At 44.7% G+C, this 15,292-nt stretch overlaps 1 protein-coding gene across 2 annotated transcripts in view; it reads right to left on the bottom strand.

The window, feature by feature from the left end:
- Positions 1–15,227, bottom strand: part of VPS39 (VPS39 subunit of HOPS complex) — a 44,402-nt gene extending 29,175 nt beyond the window's left edge. Inside the window, exons 1-5 of one of the 2 annotated variants that reach the window (XM_084774608.1) lie at positions 15,023–15,227; positions 8,629–8,694; positions 2,888–2,920; positions 2,341–2,405; positions 1,593–1,635 (exon numbers count right to left, since the gene is read on the bottom strand). In XM_084774608.1, coding sequence (XP_084630734.1) covers positions 1,593–1,635; positions 2,341–2,405; positions 2,888–2,920; positions 8,629–8,694; positions 15,023–15,095 — 280 coding nt within the window. In that variant the 5' untranslated portion in view covers positions 15,096–15,227. The remainder of the gene's footprint in view (positions 1–1,592; positions 1,636–2,340; positions 2,406–2,887; positions 2,921–8,628; positions 8,695–15,022) is intronic. The other variant, XM_084774609.1, reaches the window with a different exon arrangement.
- Positions 15,228–15,292: the final 65 nt, after the last annotated feature.

Genomic DNA, 15,292 nt, shown 5'->3' with positions numbered 1-15,292 from the left:
GGAAATAACTTTCTGAGCTACATATGCTAGAAAGCTCCAGTGAGGAAAAAGACATTCTCTCTGACTATTTTTTAAGATTGTTGGTTTATGGTCTGGTGTTTTGTATTTGTTAATTGCTTGCCCCTCAAAATTCTTACTGTTTATAAGCAAACTGCCTCGTACCTTGCCTAAGAAATTATTCCTGATTGGCTGATTAAAAGGCAAACCTGGGCAGGGCAGAATGGGGTAGGTGTGGCCAAAGTTCACGGGCCTTGGGAGAGAAGGCTCTGGGGAAGGAGAAGCAGACAGGTACGGGAGGAAGAGGAAGAGCATCGCCAGGGAGTAGGGAAGAGCCATGTGAGCCAAGAGGAGGAAAGAAAAAAAAAGGCCCAAATGAACAACCTTAGCAGTATTTTAGGATTATGGATGGGAGGTAGCCAAATAGAAATTATTAGAAGCAGACGGCATGGGCTGGAGGCTGGGAGATAATGGAAGGGTAGCTTAGGGAGTTAATACCTGCCGTGCCCCAGGGGATAAGGCTATTCTAAAATATGTCAGGAGTCTGTGTTTTTATTGATTGTAAAAGTGGGTTAAATAATACCATCATCATAATTATAAGCCCAATAACAAACATTCATTAGGCCATACTTTTAAATTAATAGCAACATAAGATTTATTTATTTATGCAATTTATGCATATGAGTACTCTATCTGCATGTGTGCTCACAGGACAGAAGAGGCCATGAGATCCTATTACAGATGGTTGTGAGCCACCATGTAGTTGCTGGGAATTGAACTCAGGATCTCTGGAAGAGCAGCATCTCTGCCCTTAATCTCTGAGCCTGCTCTCTAGTCCTGTCTCTGGATTTAATACAAACCATGGCAAGGACTTCTGCCTTCCAAACTTGGGCAGAAGGATTACCAGAACACTGGAACTGGGTTCTCAGCTGGCTTCTTACAGTGAAGATTTAGTGCATAGTGTTGAATTGTGGACCCAGGAACTAAGCTGAAAATGAGTCTGCTCTTTAGGCCTCTGGTTAAAGAGTACAGAGCGTGAGATAAGTTTCTACTCTTCAGCCTCTGTGGCTTTGCAAGCGAGGGCTCTGACAATGCCGGCCCATCTGCCTCTTGCTTAATAGCTTGCCATTCCTCACCACATGTCCTAAGTCAGGCCACAGGGAACACCTTCTGCCACATGACACAGCCTTGCCTAAGCTGCTTTCTGCCAGTCAGGGAAAACTTTTGCCTACTTCTCTTTTCCTATGGAAGCGGTTAGCAGTCCTTGCCATTCCTCATTTCCCACAGGACTGTCACAGTCTGTGTAACCATTTCCTTTAAATTTTGGCCATGATAATCAGAATACAAACATCAAAGGAAGAAACAATGTCTCATTCATCTCAGTATTTCTAATGTCTACTTCAGACTTGCACAGGGTGTGGCTCACAAACACATGATTGATGGGTGGATTATTACTTGTTGAAGGACACGGTCCACATTCATGCAGATGCTGCCTTTGTCACCCAAAGCCCTGCTGATCTGGTTAGAAGATACCAGTTCATTGTCAATTACTGCCACATGAACACAGGAAACACAAATGTAGCCCCTTTTCTTACCTAACAAGCTGACTAGAATCTTAAACTGGGAAACCACATGGATCTGGAAAACAGCAAATTATTAGACTCAGTAAAACATTTCATGTAAGGTTTAACAAAAGTTCATTTAACAAGAAGACTAAATCAGACTGACGGGCCTGTACTGGTTACAGACACAGAACTCATTTTTATGTGTCAGCATGGCTTCTGCTTGTGAAAGAGGACTCGGGCACATGAGCACAGACAGGGAGGAGTCCCTGTATAACGAGGATGGAGAGAAGAGGGTGCAGAATTAAGTAACATTGTCAAGCTGTAGCTTTGGATAGGGCTTGAGTGTATCCCCCACTGGCTAACGCAGTTGTTGGGGTCCTGGTCCCCAGTGTGGTGATATTAAGGGGCGAGGCCTAGTGGGAAGTCTGTAGGTCACTGGGGATATGGAATTGAAGAGGGTGAGTTCGTGCTCATGGGTTCCTCAGTTAGTGCTCAAGAGAGGTAAGGCTGTTAGAACAGGTCAAGTCCCTTCCGGAATCATGTCTGGCTTCCTGTTTGACAGTATGACCTTTCCTTGTTGCATGTGTGCTGTCATGAGGCCTTCACCATGGCTGAGATGCTGGCCATGACATGTTCCTGAACTTCTAGAACTGTGCGCTAAGTCAACCTCTTTTCTTCCTAAAGTAGCCGCTTCAGTTATTGTACTGAAAAGCAGACTAACACAGCAGGGCCTCACAGAAGCCAAACAGTTTTTATAGCAACGCTCATGGCCACTTACCTGCTGGATCTTTTTGGAAAAGTTCTTATTGGACTTCTCTAGTGTTACTTCAAACCTGTTACAACCTACAGAAAACAAACAAACCTCTGTAGTTCCAGACACAGAGGTGCATATAAAGCAACAAAAATGTGGCATCATATGCACCCACTCCTGATAAGTCTTTACAAACACCTAAAAGACTCCAAGTTGGAGGTCTAAAACAGACAGCTGTCTTTACTGAGCACAGCAGGTGGCTTTCAACTCCAATGCTACAGCAGAGGATTTCCACATGCACCTTTGGCATCAGCAGAAAAGATCACACGACATTTACCATTGCAGCAAGGTACCTGGAGCCAAGATCTCACCCTACAAAATACCTTGGCCAAGTGCTTCACAAGAAGCCGAGTAAGTAAGTAGTAGACAAGCACAAGAGCCCAAGCCCTGAGACCCAGCAGAGTCCACTTCCGGCTGGAACCACCTCCCAGCAGCAACCCTACATCCTGCACCACCAGGACAGAGCCAGCAGCAGCATCTCCAAGCTAGAGCAGGGGAATGCATCTACACTTACTGCCGCTTTCAGGTGAGGCTACATCTGCAGGCACTGTTGCAAAAGAGGGGAAGAAAATCAACACCATAAAAACACATGAGCCCAATCTTGCTGGGGAAACACACATTTAGCTGCAGAAGTTACTGAACCAAAAGGCGAGCAACTATAATAGTAACAATAGCTACTACAAGGCAGAGACTAGACACAAAGCACCGGGTGGACTTAATCTGTATTTGTACCACCTCACAACTAACCCTGAAAAGCTGGTATTATTATTCCAATATTTTCTAAGAAAAGGCCTTATTCAGTAGCCTAGGGTAAGCTAGGCTTTACTACATAGCTCAGGCTGGCTTGAACTTACTACAATCCTCCTACCTCCGCCTCTTGAATGCTGGGATTATGGCATAAATTGCCACATGAGTTTCCACTTTTTCCTAGTATTATTTTATTACTGGGGAAGGAGCACCTATGTGATGGTAAAGGACAACTTCGTGGAGCCGGTTCTCTCTTTCTAGCCTTACACAGGTTCTTGGGATTGAGTTGGGGTCGTCAGCCAAGCACTTCACCCACTGGATCATCCCACTGGCCCCCCTTTTTTGCTTGTTTGCTTCAGAGACACGGTCTCATTGTATTTGTGAAACAGGGCTTTGTTATACAGTCTAGGATGGTCTAGAGCGCCTGCCCTTCTGCTTCAGCCTCCAAAGTTGTTGGGATGGCAAGTATGTGGTACTATGGCAGGTTCCAACATCATATTTGAGGTGTCTGATGGATCAAGGAGCTGGGGGAACAGCCGGTGTTGGACAAAGATCTGTTCTCACATGTCTATAGCTGGAAAAGAGCGATATTCTGTTTTTTCAAGTAACTGGATCTTCATTGTTGATAATACAGCAAAACTTGACAAAGGGAGTATCTTAGAATGGAGACTCAATCTCAGACATATCAGTGAACTTTTCATTCTGTTACATTAAGGGCCCCGTGATGTGTCTGATGTGTTGAGTGGCCCTTTTATTCATGCATGATCTGAAACTTTATGCACTAGCATCTGGAAAAACAGTTTCACCAAGTCACAACTTTTCCAAGTGATAGCATATTCCAATGTAGGCTATTTAACATCACACTCAGTAGTCATTCCAGCCTCAATGGAAAAACCTTTAAGGGCAAGATCTCCAGAGGACAGGGTCTCCAGAGCTTGCCCAGGCCTGGTTCCTGTGCGTCACAGGGCCATTCCAGTTGAGTACAGTGGAGTCTGAGGCTACAAGCCAAAGTAACTGTTGGTCAAGAGGAAGTGGGAAGATGAGTTTCCCGTGTGTCTGGACATTTGTGGAGAGGGGAATCTCCAGCTTCTCTCAAACAACAGTAACCAGGAAGTTGGTTTACTCTAAGAAAAGAAGTGGTGGCTATCTGGTACCCAGAGCAGGTTTCAGACGCTGGTGAGAGCCAGCAAAGCAACCCTGGCTTAGTGCCAGAGCCTGGAAGCAGAACCCTGAGACCTGGTCACCCCTCTTAGCAACTGCCTCATGACAGGAAGCCCTGGAGCGTCTCACAGACCCGTCTTTCCTAGATGTCCCTGCAGCTGCCTGTGGCCACGCCTCATTGGGGGTATGTCTGCCTGGACTCCGCCTTTGCACACAGCCCATCCTGCCCTCCCCCTGCCCTCCGCTACTCTTCCCTAATTCCCATGTCTCCCATCTGCCCTCCTGCTTTGGTTTCCCTTCTCTAGTGGAAGCTGGAAGCATACAGTTTGGGGAAGCCCTTCTAGCAATGGCTACTAGTTGAATAAATGCTAGATGAGTTTAAAAAAACATCCAAGGTCTGAGAAGGCAGCAAGCTTACGGGGTAGGCATCAACTGGCTACAAGGCTCATTTTCTGTTGAAAGCTCTAACTTTATAACTTTTGACGAATACTGCTAGTTGTGTTCCTTTGAAGTGACTTTTTTGTTCTGTTTTGTTTTGTTTTGTTTTTTTAAAAGCCAGACACAGTGAGAGGCACACGCCTTTAACCCCAGCACTAGGGAGGCAAAGGCAAGTGGATCTCTGTGAACTGGAGGCCAACCTGGTCTACATAGTGAGTTTAGGACAGCCAGGGCTACATGGTGAGATCCTGTCTCAAAAAACAAAACAAAACAAAGCAAAACAAAACAAAAACAAAAAATCTTTACTCAATGTCCCAAGAGATCTGAAAAACTAGTCTTTCAGGCAAAACTTAATAGTCCATGAAAAACACAAATAAAAATAGCCAATTCATCTTATAACTCAACAACATACAAAATCGCTTTCTCTGAGATAGCCATGGGTCTGCATATCTGAAACAAAGTATGTGGGCCATGCTAGTCTTGAACTTGCAGCAATCCTCCTGTCTCAGCTTTCTACATGTTGGAATTAGAGGCATGGAGTCATCATATCTGGCTTGAAAGATTGTTTTGTGAAATAGGATCCCAAACTGTAGTCCAGGTGCCCTCAAACTGCTGACAATCCTCCTGTCTCAGGCTTCAAAGTGCTATTATAACAAATTTGAGACCCCATACCTTGCTGATTCTTTCTGTTATGGCTTTTTACTGTAGTGTTCTGCATTTGATCTTAGCCAAAAGGTTGAGAAGCAATTATTATCTACTTTCTGGTCCCCCCTCCTACTTAGATCTGAGCCCATGGTATATGGCCAAAAGACAACTGTTAAATGTTTTAGATAGTTCAAGGCAAGGTTAATATTTAAATCAATGACTACATATGTCATAGAATAAAAATATTCTAACTTTGAGAACTCAAGCTTTAAAGCAAGGATTAGCAAAGTAGCACCCAGAGGCCAAGCTGGGCCCTGTGTGTGATAGAATAGAATACGGTCCTATTCACATTTACACTTCATCTATGGCTGCTCTCATCCGACAGTGGCAGAAGTAAACTAATGACACAGATTTTATAGCCCATAAGGGCTAACTTAGCCTTTTCCCCCCTACTTGAAGATTTACTTATTTATTTATTTATTAGTTTTTTGAGATAGGGTTTCTCTGTGTATCCTTGGCTGTCCTGGACTCACTTTGTAGACCAGGCTGGCTGCAAACTCACAGAGATCAGCTTGCCTCTGCCTCCCTGAATGCTGGGAGTAAAGGTGTGCACCACCACGACAGGCTTGAAGATTTAATTTTTAAGTTTTTTACATTGTGTGTGTGTGTGTGTGTGTGTGTGTGTGTGTGTGTGTGCATGTAAGCGAGAAGCAGGTATTGGATCCTCTAGAGCTGGAGTTACAGCTTCTTGTGAGAGGTCCAGTGTGGGTGCTGGGAACTAAATTAGGGTCCTCTGCAAAAGCAGCATGCACACTTAAGCACTAGGCCATCTCTCCAGCCCACCAACTGGATGATTTGCTGTTGTTTGTTTTTTAAGGATTTATTTTTATTTATGTGTACATATGTGTTTCCATGTATGCATATGTAGGTATCTGTGCAGGCCAGAAAAGGGCACCAGATACCCTGGAACTAGAGTTACAGGCAGCTGTAGCCACCCAATGTGGGTGTTGAGAACCAAACTCAGGTCCTCTGGAAGAGCAAGTATTCTTAACTGCTAAAGTGACTTTCCAGCCTTATATGGACTTTTCACAGGAGAAGCTTGATGACGCCTGACTTAAACGTAAGTTGAGTAACTTAGAAATGAGATAAACTCTCTGTTTTGGTCTCTGGTACCTCTTCTTAATGTTTATAGAACCTGATTTTTCTTGTTATTTTGTTCCTGAGACTGTCTCACCATGAAGTCAAGCAAAGCTGGCCATGAACTCATGACTCTCCTGTCTCAGCCTCCCAAGTGCTGCAGCTACAGGTGTGAGCCACCATGCCTGGTGACTTTTTCCTTTTTTGTTATTATGAGACAGGGTCTTGTTATACAGCTCACTGTCCTTACACTGTGATCCTTCTGCCTCAGCCTCCTGAGCATTAGGGGTAAGCCAGCATGCCTAGAGGCCCTTCCTCTGTCTCTACTGCCTTAGATGTTCTTTATCCTAATGTTATGAGACCCCATTCCGGATTCCAAAAAGAGGCTTCTATTTCTATTCTTACTTACGCTAAGCTACTAAGGAAATAGATAGTAGGCTGAAAACTATGTACTTGCTGTGGCTGAAGATGCCTCATGGTTACTCATTTGCTACTCTTGCAGAGGACTTGAGTTTGGCTCTCAGCATCTATGTGTGTCAACTGACAACCACCTATAACTCCAGCTCCAGGGGATCTGATGCCTTTTTCTGACTTCCCTAGGTATGTATGTATGTATGTATGTATGTATGTATGTATGTATGTGTATGTACATACGTATACATAATCACAGACACAAACAAAGATACATACAGTCGTCCCCACACACATACATGCACACACATACACACACAGAGACACATAGACACACAGACACACATACACACTGCCCCCATGGACCTATACACATAAATAAATACAATAACATGAAAAAAATTAAAAGAAAACTGTGTAATTGGTAGACTTTCAGATCTATTATGATTGAATATGACAACTTGGTTCAACCTCCTCTGGTATTAACAACAAATTTCTATATACGGTGGTTTCGGGGCATAATATGCAAACATCAGGGTGTGTGTTTATGTGTGTGTATGTGTGTGTGCGCACACCTATGTTGAGAAGCATATGTGTGTGAATATGCATGTGGAAGCCAGAGGACAATTTGAGATATGTTCCACCTGGGGTTTTTGAGATTGGGTCTGTCACTGGAACCTGAACCTCGCTAACTCTGTCGGCCTGCCAGTCTCTACTTGCCCACAGCTGGGATTCCAAGCATGGTAATACCTGGCGCTTTTATGATGACCCTGACGGTCAGACTCAGACTCTCATGCTGACAAGGCACGGACTCCACCAGCTGGGCTCTCTCTCCAGCCTCCCAAACATCCATTTTCCATAAGGAAAAACACAGATGTAAAGCCAGGAAGAGGAGGCGGTCTTTAACAGACTACATTTCAAACGCTTTAGTTATTATTCTACATCGTTACTGACAAAGAGCATAATCAATAAGAGCCTCAGTTTTAAAAAGCCTCTCAAGCCTGTTATTGCTTTACCTGCTGCAAACACTTTTTGTCAAAGTTTACAAAGAGAATGCTGGTATCAGAAAGGACTCAGCCAGTCATGTGGTCAAGGAGAAAACTGGGCACAAACGCAGATCCCCTCTTCTTAGCCTAGCCTCATAAATTAGTGTCATCTGCATCAACAGCTACTGTTGTTGTTGTTTTTTTTTCTCTCTCTCTCTCTCTTTCTTTTTGCCTACCACTTTATGGCATTAATACAAGATTTTCATTCTCATCAGAAATGTTTCTTACTAGGTAGTGAATCACTTCCGTAAGAAGGCGGTTGACAGTCAGCTCCACCTATCAGAGGAGGCCAGGCAATGGCACAGAGGAGGCTAAGGCACACAGGTCCCTGGTGGTGGCGGTGGCGCACGCCTTTAATCCCAGCACTTGGTAGGCAGAGGCAGGAAGATCTCGTCAGTTCGAGGCCAGCCTGGTCTATAAAGCGAGTTCAGGAAAACCAAGGCTACACAGAGAAACCCTGTCTTGAAAAACAACAACAACAAAACAAAACAAGCCAAACAAAGAACACAGGTCCCAGGAGATCCTCATGTCCCCCCTATTTCTCCACAGCCCTCCCCACTAGTCACCCTTTCACTGGTCGAAGAATCTGTTTTCACAGCCGTACACTAGCTAACTAGGAAAGCTTTCTTTTGCATCACAAGCCAGCTGCTGCTTGGTTTGAGACACTTACCAACATCCTTCCGAATCCTGTAGAGAAGAAGATGCCCTTGTTTGGTTCCAACAAGAAGCCATTCCTCTAGAAAAGAAAGTTAATTAGCTTTTGTTAAAACTCTTTCTTTAACTTGAATGTCTGAGGAAGATGGAATTGTGGCTCAGTAGCAGGGCACCTCCCAGCCTGGGCCATAGAAACCCTGGGTTAAATTCCCAGAGAGAGAGAGAGAGAGAGAGAAAGAGAGAGAAAGAGAGAGAGAGAGAGAGTGTGTGTGGTTTGTAGCAGAAGGGGCCAAAAAGGAGAAGAAGGAGGAAGAGAAATGGCAGAAAATGAAACAATCAAAAAAAAAAATACTTATTTGCCAGGCATGGTTGCTTGCGTCTATAATCTCAGCACTTGAACCAACTAAGGACTTCAGTGATTTTTAAAGTCAGCCTAGGTTGTCAAGTAAAGTCATTTTTAGGCTAGAGACATGAACAGATAAGACATGTCCTTGGCCTCATTGTTTAATATTAAGTTTAAGCCCTCAGAAAGGCAGGAGCAGGCAGATCTCTGAGTTTCAGGACAGCCTGATCTACAAAGCAAGTCCAGGACAGCCAAGTCTACACAGAGAAACCCTGTCTCAAAAAAACAAACAAAAACCAAAACTAAGGATGAATGAAATTATCTCATAGAAATCCACCACTTTGTAAGCAAATTAAAAATATAATTTAATCTGTGAGTTTGAGGCTAGCTTGATTCACATAGTGAATTCCAGGCCAGTAAGCAATACACTGTGAGACCGCATCTCAAATAAACTAATAAGAAAAATAAAATATGTATATTGTTTTAGAAAGAGAGAAAACTTGAACACAGGATCCTGTATGCATGGATAATGTTTTTCCAGGAAGAAGTGGGTCACTAAGTGAAAAGCACAGCACCAGCCGTGGGATGGATACATCACGTTACTGGCCAGGAAGGTCATAGAGGCTCCCCCAAACAGCACAGTCTCTGCCACCATAACTACAGTGCAAGATGTTGTTGCTAAAGATACAATACACTTTGGTTACAGAAGAGGGAAAGAAATGGAGCTGAGACTGACCTGAGCATTTCCTCCCTACTGGCTAGATTTCACAGTACTACAAGGTGCTATACAGGCTTCGAGGAGAGAAAAGTCATCAATGGTATTACTCAGCTGTGAACCCTGAATTCTGTAATACTAACCCACCAGGTAAGATGTGCCCACTGGTGCAATAGTGACATGAAGGGTATCGCGGTAACCAAGCAGTTTCTGATTGGATTAGAGGCTTGCTCCACAAGATGTAAACCTGTCAAAAGTCCATGCCTTGGGAGGTCAAAGGCCCTTTGCGGTGGCGGAGGAGGGCGGGGAGGGGTTAAACAGCTACCATTATTTGCTACTGTTGTTCAGTGGGCACGGTATCAAACTGCCTTCTAATATCTCTGCTTATGTTCCCAACCATATGCTGCTCTTAGACTTGGCTCTTAGACTTCTTCTGCAGGTGACAGTAGTCAATGAAGAGTCTCATGACTTCTTCTGCAGGTGACAGTAGTCAGTGAAGAGTCTCATGACTGTTAAAGTGCCAAGAAAAAGTGACCTCTGAGTGTTCATCCCTAAACAGACGTCTACGGTAACACTCCCACCCTCACCCCTGGCCAAGGCTCAGGGAAAATTTGGACGAGGAGGTAAAAAGAGTGCAAAAACTAGAGGATAGTGAAAAGTGCATGTCACTCTAGAAATGACATGGTCATTGCACTCATGAACTCATATATACAGCAGTGTAAGCATAACACAGAGAAAACAAAAAGCCTGGCAAATCACGAACCGAACAGCATGAAATGGACAGTCACCTGAAAATCGACACTGCATAGCAGAAAGCAGAATACATTGCCCAAACAGGTAACATAATGTAAACTAGAGTCGGCCCCAGAAAACTACCAATGAGGTGAGTGTGGAGGCACATACCTATCACCCCAGTATTCAAGGGTGTGGGGTGGGGTGTGAATTCCAGGTTAGCCCAGGCTCCATATTGAGTCCTGGTCACAAGGAAGGAAAGTAAGACCTGGTCCTGAGACTGGAGCTTAGGCTTGATTTCTGGGGGAAATGAGGAGGGCTGGGTGGGACCCCTGCTCATAGTCCCCTTGTGGAAGCTCTGTCCAGCAATGTAATGCAGCCTAACTTCATGCAGTAAAGTTTCAGCCCTGGCCCAGCGCTGGCCACTACAGAATACACAGAAATGAGACCACTGGCCCAGAACAGAGCTCTTACAAGGTAAGCCCTGGTTAGCTGCACCAAAGGAAGCAGGCTTCCTAGAAACGCAAACTCCTAGCTTTGCACCTAAAGATTCTGATCTGTGATTCCCAGGGTGGTACTCTGAGATTGAGTTTCATAAATTAAATTGGATTTTTAATTATAGAAAATATATATGTAGTTTAAAACCAAAGAAATGGGCTAGTCATGATGATGCATGCCTTAGATCTCAGTGTGAAGGAGCCATAGGCAGAGGCAGGCAGATCTGAGTTCAAGGCTGGCCTGGTCTATGTAGGGGGCTATAGGCCAGCCAGGGACATACAGTGACAGAGTGTCTCAAAAAACAAAGCAAAACAAAAAACCAAACAAAACAAAACAAAACAAAACAACAACAACAAAAAAAAACCCAGATATACACTACAACAGAAACAAACAAACCCTATGAAACGTTTAGATTTCATTACTGTCCATTGAACGCCTGTCCTTTTTAAAGCTACAGCTATCATTTACGAATTTTGGTTTATTCTTCTACTGTTTCTTTGGGCCATACAAGTAAAACTAAAGAATTTTAAATACAAATATATACAGGCATACATAAACAGTCCACATGTTCTATATGCTTGTTCTTGTTTCGAAACAAGGTCTACAGATTCTCCCCACATGGAATAAGCTGGTCCTGAACTCCTAGGCTCAAGCCATGCTCCTGTCTCAGCCTCCAACTTGAACGTGCCAGATGTTGCCAGCCACAGTGAAGACTTTGGGACAGAGTCTTGTTGCAGGATATTTGATCCCACTGTGAACCCCGAGACTGCAAACTGTAAAAATCTGTTTCTTGCTTGGCATGGTTCTGCCTTAACACATAACTTTATTCCAAGAACTTTATTTATTGTAAACAGGAGATTTCAGCGTGGTTCAGCTAGCCCTAGCACACACCTTTAATCCAAGAGCTTTGTGTACACAGGATTTAATAAAGTTAACCCTAGGTCAAGAGGTGGAGCAAGGAACCAGCTGACAGGGATTAAAGAGTAGGAGGGACTTTGAGTTGAGGGGTATTTAAGACAGTGTGGAGAAGAAGAAAGGGCTTTTTGAGCTTTGAGCAAGCAAGCCTTTGGTCTTGGGGGTTTGTTTGTTTGTTTGTTTTTGGCCTTTTCTTCCTGGGCTTCCAGCTGAGCTTAGTGAGCCTTTTGGGCCTTTCCCATTGGGAGGAGAGCTAAGTAGGAAGGTCAGCTAGGTGCTTTCTCTCTGTCTCTCTAAGCTAGCAGGTTTTCACCTCAGCACCTGGCTACTAAGTATTTACTGGTAAAATTGAAAGACTGGGATTTTCATTTTTTTTTTTTAAACAACATAGCCTAGTTATGTTAACGTTGCTTCATGGGTTTGAGCAAAGAGAGATGCAATTGGACTTAGGTCTTCAAAGGCTGGAAGTATACAAAAAGATGAAGATGACAAAGACAAATGCAGGCTGACGTAAGTGAGAATACTATTATGGTAATTCAGATAAAAGAACCTTCATCAAGAATAACAACAACAGAAACAGGAGAAATGCCTAGATTGGAGATTTATTCTGAGCAATCAAGATTCTCTAGTAGACTGAGAATACGAGAAATCAACTGTGATTGGGCCTTTGGCCTCAACAAAGAAACAAAGCAATCTCATTTATTAAAACATGGATACAGGGGCTGGAGAGATGGCTCAGAGGTTAAGAGCACTGTCTGCTGTTCCAGAGGACCTGAGTTCAATTCACAGCAACCACAGGGTGGCTCACAACCATCTATAATGAGATATGGTGCCCTCTTCTGGTGTACAGGTGTACATGCAGGCAGAACATTGTACATATAATAAATAAACAAATCTTTAAAAACATGGATACAGGATAGGAGTGTTTATTTACTTATTTTTTTTCAAGACAGGGTCTCTCCGTGTTAGCCTGGGCTGTCCTGGACTCACTTTGTAGACCAGGCTGGCCTTGAACTCACAGCGATTCGCCTGCCTGTGCCTCCCAAGTGCTGGGATTAAAGGCGTGCACCACCACGCCCAGCCAGGATAGAAGTATTTAGAGGCACTAGAATCTAGAATGGGGGATGGAGCAATGGTTGAGAGGTTAAGAGTATTTGTTGCTCTTCTAGAGGACCTGAGTTTGGTTCCAGACCCACATGGTGGCTCACAACCATAGTAGCTTCAGATCTCATGTTCCAGGGGATCTGGCCCCTTTTGACTTCCTCAGGCACACATAGGATGCACATACAAACATCCAGGCAAAAACATTCATATAGATAAAATAAATGCATCTATTTTTGTTAATCTAGAATTGCCAGGGTCATGCTATTAGACACCCCAGAGCTAACAGGGCAGCTGGATTCTGTAACTGGAATTCAGAGAGGCCATCAACGCCTTCATTTCCAGTACCCAGAAGAGAGCTTAAATTTTTGTCTTCCAGCTTAAATTTTTGTCTGGTTCTACATGTTCTGGTTCCAGGTAAGAGAACAACACACATAAAGAGGGCAGTGGCTAGAAGCAGCAATAACTACCAGTGCTCAAGGAGCAATAATTATTATCTGAAGCCTGAAAAACAAACCACTTTTATTTTCATGTTTACAAGAAGTAAACAACCTTCCTGTACTCCAGCAGTTAGTCACCTAGGGGACAGGGCATTTCTTCTGTTTGGTGAGGAACCAAAGCAGGGGCAAAGGCCACTTGTCACTTCAAAGCGGTTCCTAAGAAGCTTAGCTAAGTGGTGTCTTTACTCTGATCCTGTGGAGTCAATGGGTCTCTCCCAGAGGAACAGAGTCAACACTTCTGGCAAGCGTGTGGCAAGCATCTGCCTCCATCCTGCTTGGACCCGCGTCTTAGACTGAGCTGCGTACCTGCCCTGCATGTTGGAATAGGTAGCACATACTTCTGGTAGTGCTTCTCTGGGGTCGTAACCTGTCTCCGTGCTTTTGTTCCCCACTGCGCTCTGGGTACACAGGCACTACTTCTCACTCATCCTTGTATTCCTGTCCATGGTGGAAAGACTAGTCCAGGGAGGTACCCAATACATATCTGATGGAACAACAGAGAAATGAATCCCTCCATGTATTTTCTCCTGAGAGCACTCTCCTCCAGGAAGTGGAGCTCTCTTGAGATATCTGTAGGGAAGTGGATTCTATTCTCTCCCTAATCTGAAGGGCCAGTACCTTGTGCAGGTATTATTTTACAGAGACAATTTCACAGAGACGTGGGGCTGCTCCAAGAAGAAGGGCACAGAGTAACACGAAGACCTCTGAGGAGTCCACAAAGAACCTGCAAGGATGACTGGGGTAGCACTAGCAATAGATGCATGGGCACTGGCCACCATCAAGATTTCCACATGGTCCGTCATGGTAACGTTACTCAGTGGAAACTCTAAGTCAAGATTCTAAACTTTACCTTTGTATAGACCCTTGGTTTCTAGGACAATGATAGAAAAGAGTGAAACTATTTCTACTTAGCCTTTGGGGGTTGTTATTGGTAATAACGATTCATGGAAAAGCACTCAATGCAGCTTGAGAGCCAAGATTGACATTCTTGAACCCCAGAAGACACAAAAGATGCTGACTTTGCTTTCTGCACTGGTCAATCCCAAGAAAAAGTGTACAAGGTCGCATGGGTTAGGTTTCACAGCAGTCTGCTATGATGCTCTTCCACTTCAGACAGGTATCTTGGGCACATCACAACATACTGGCAATCAATCGCTTAAACTGAGTATGTGAGCTATCTACCGAAAAGTAAACTATGAGTGAACACTAAGGGTTCTGAAGCATACAGTGCTAATGTGTTCAGTGCCCAGTAAACCTTCTGTGTCTTTCACCTCGAAAACACCACAACCACTGAACAAGTTCAAGGCCCTGGCAGGCTAACGACTTCCCAATGCTTTGCCCTTTTTACTCAAGACTTCTTGGGAACCAAAATAGGCCCCAACCGAGCAGTTAATAAAGCGAGCTCTGCCTCCAACTGCACAGCGTACAAGAGAGAACAAAACGTCCACAAATGGACTGTCCTTAGCGATCACGCAAGCCGCCCCGGGATGGACAGTCCGCCCTGACAGCCTGCGTCCGCAGCCTACCCACACGGCCAGACGCCTTGCTTCTCTTCAGCTAGGCGCGAGGGGCCGCCGCCTCCCTGGCCCGAGGCCCCGCGGCTCACCCCAGGCAGCCAGGCAGTCGATCTGCAGGGGAAGCTTTTCCAAGATCGGCACCGGCTCGAAAGCGTCGTGCATGGCTGCGGAAGCTTCGCCGCCGCTGTCCCGCCCCGGCTGCTGGGAGGAGCCAGCGATCCGAAGACTGAGAAGACCCGGATCCCACCCGGGACCCCGTTAAAGGGCCTTTGACAACACGGCCATCCTCGCCGCCGGACTTCCTGCTGTCTTAAGCCCGCCCCTTCCGCCGCAGAAGCTCCTCCCCCTCCCCTCTGGAG

The sequence above is a fragment of the Acomys minous genome (genome assembly GCF_964271855.1).
Source record: "Acomys minous genome assembly, chromosome: 3".
Taxonomy (NCBI): domain Eukaryota; kingdom Metazoa; phylum Chordata; class Mammalia; order Rodentia; family Muridae; genus Acomys; species Acomys minous.
This window is presented reverse-complemented; position numbering and strand designations above follow the sequence as displayed.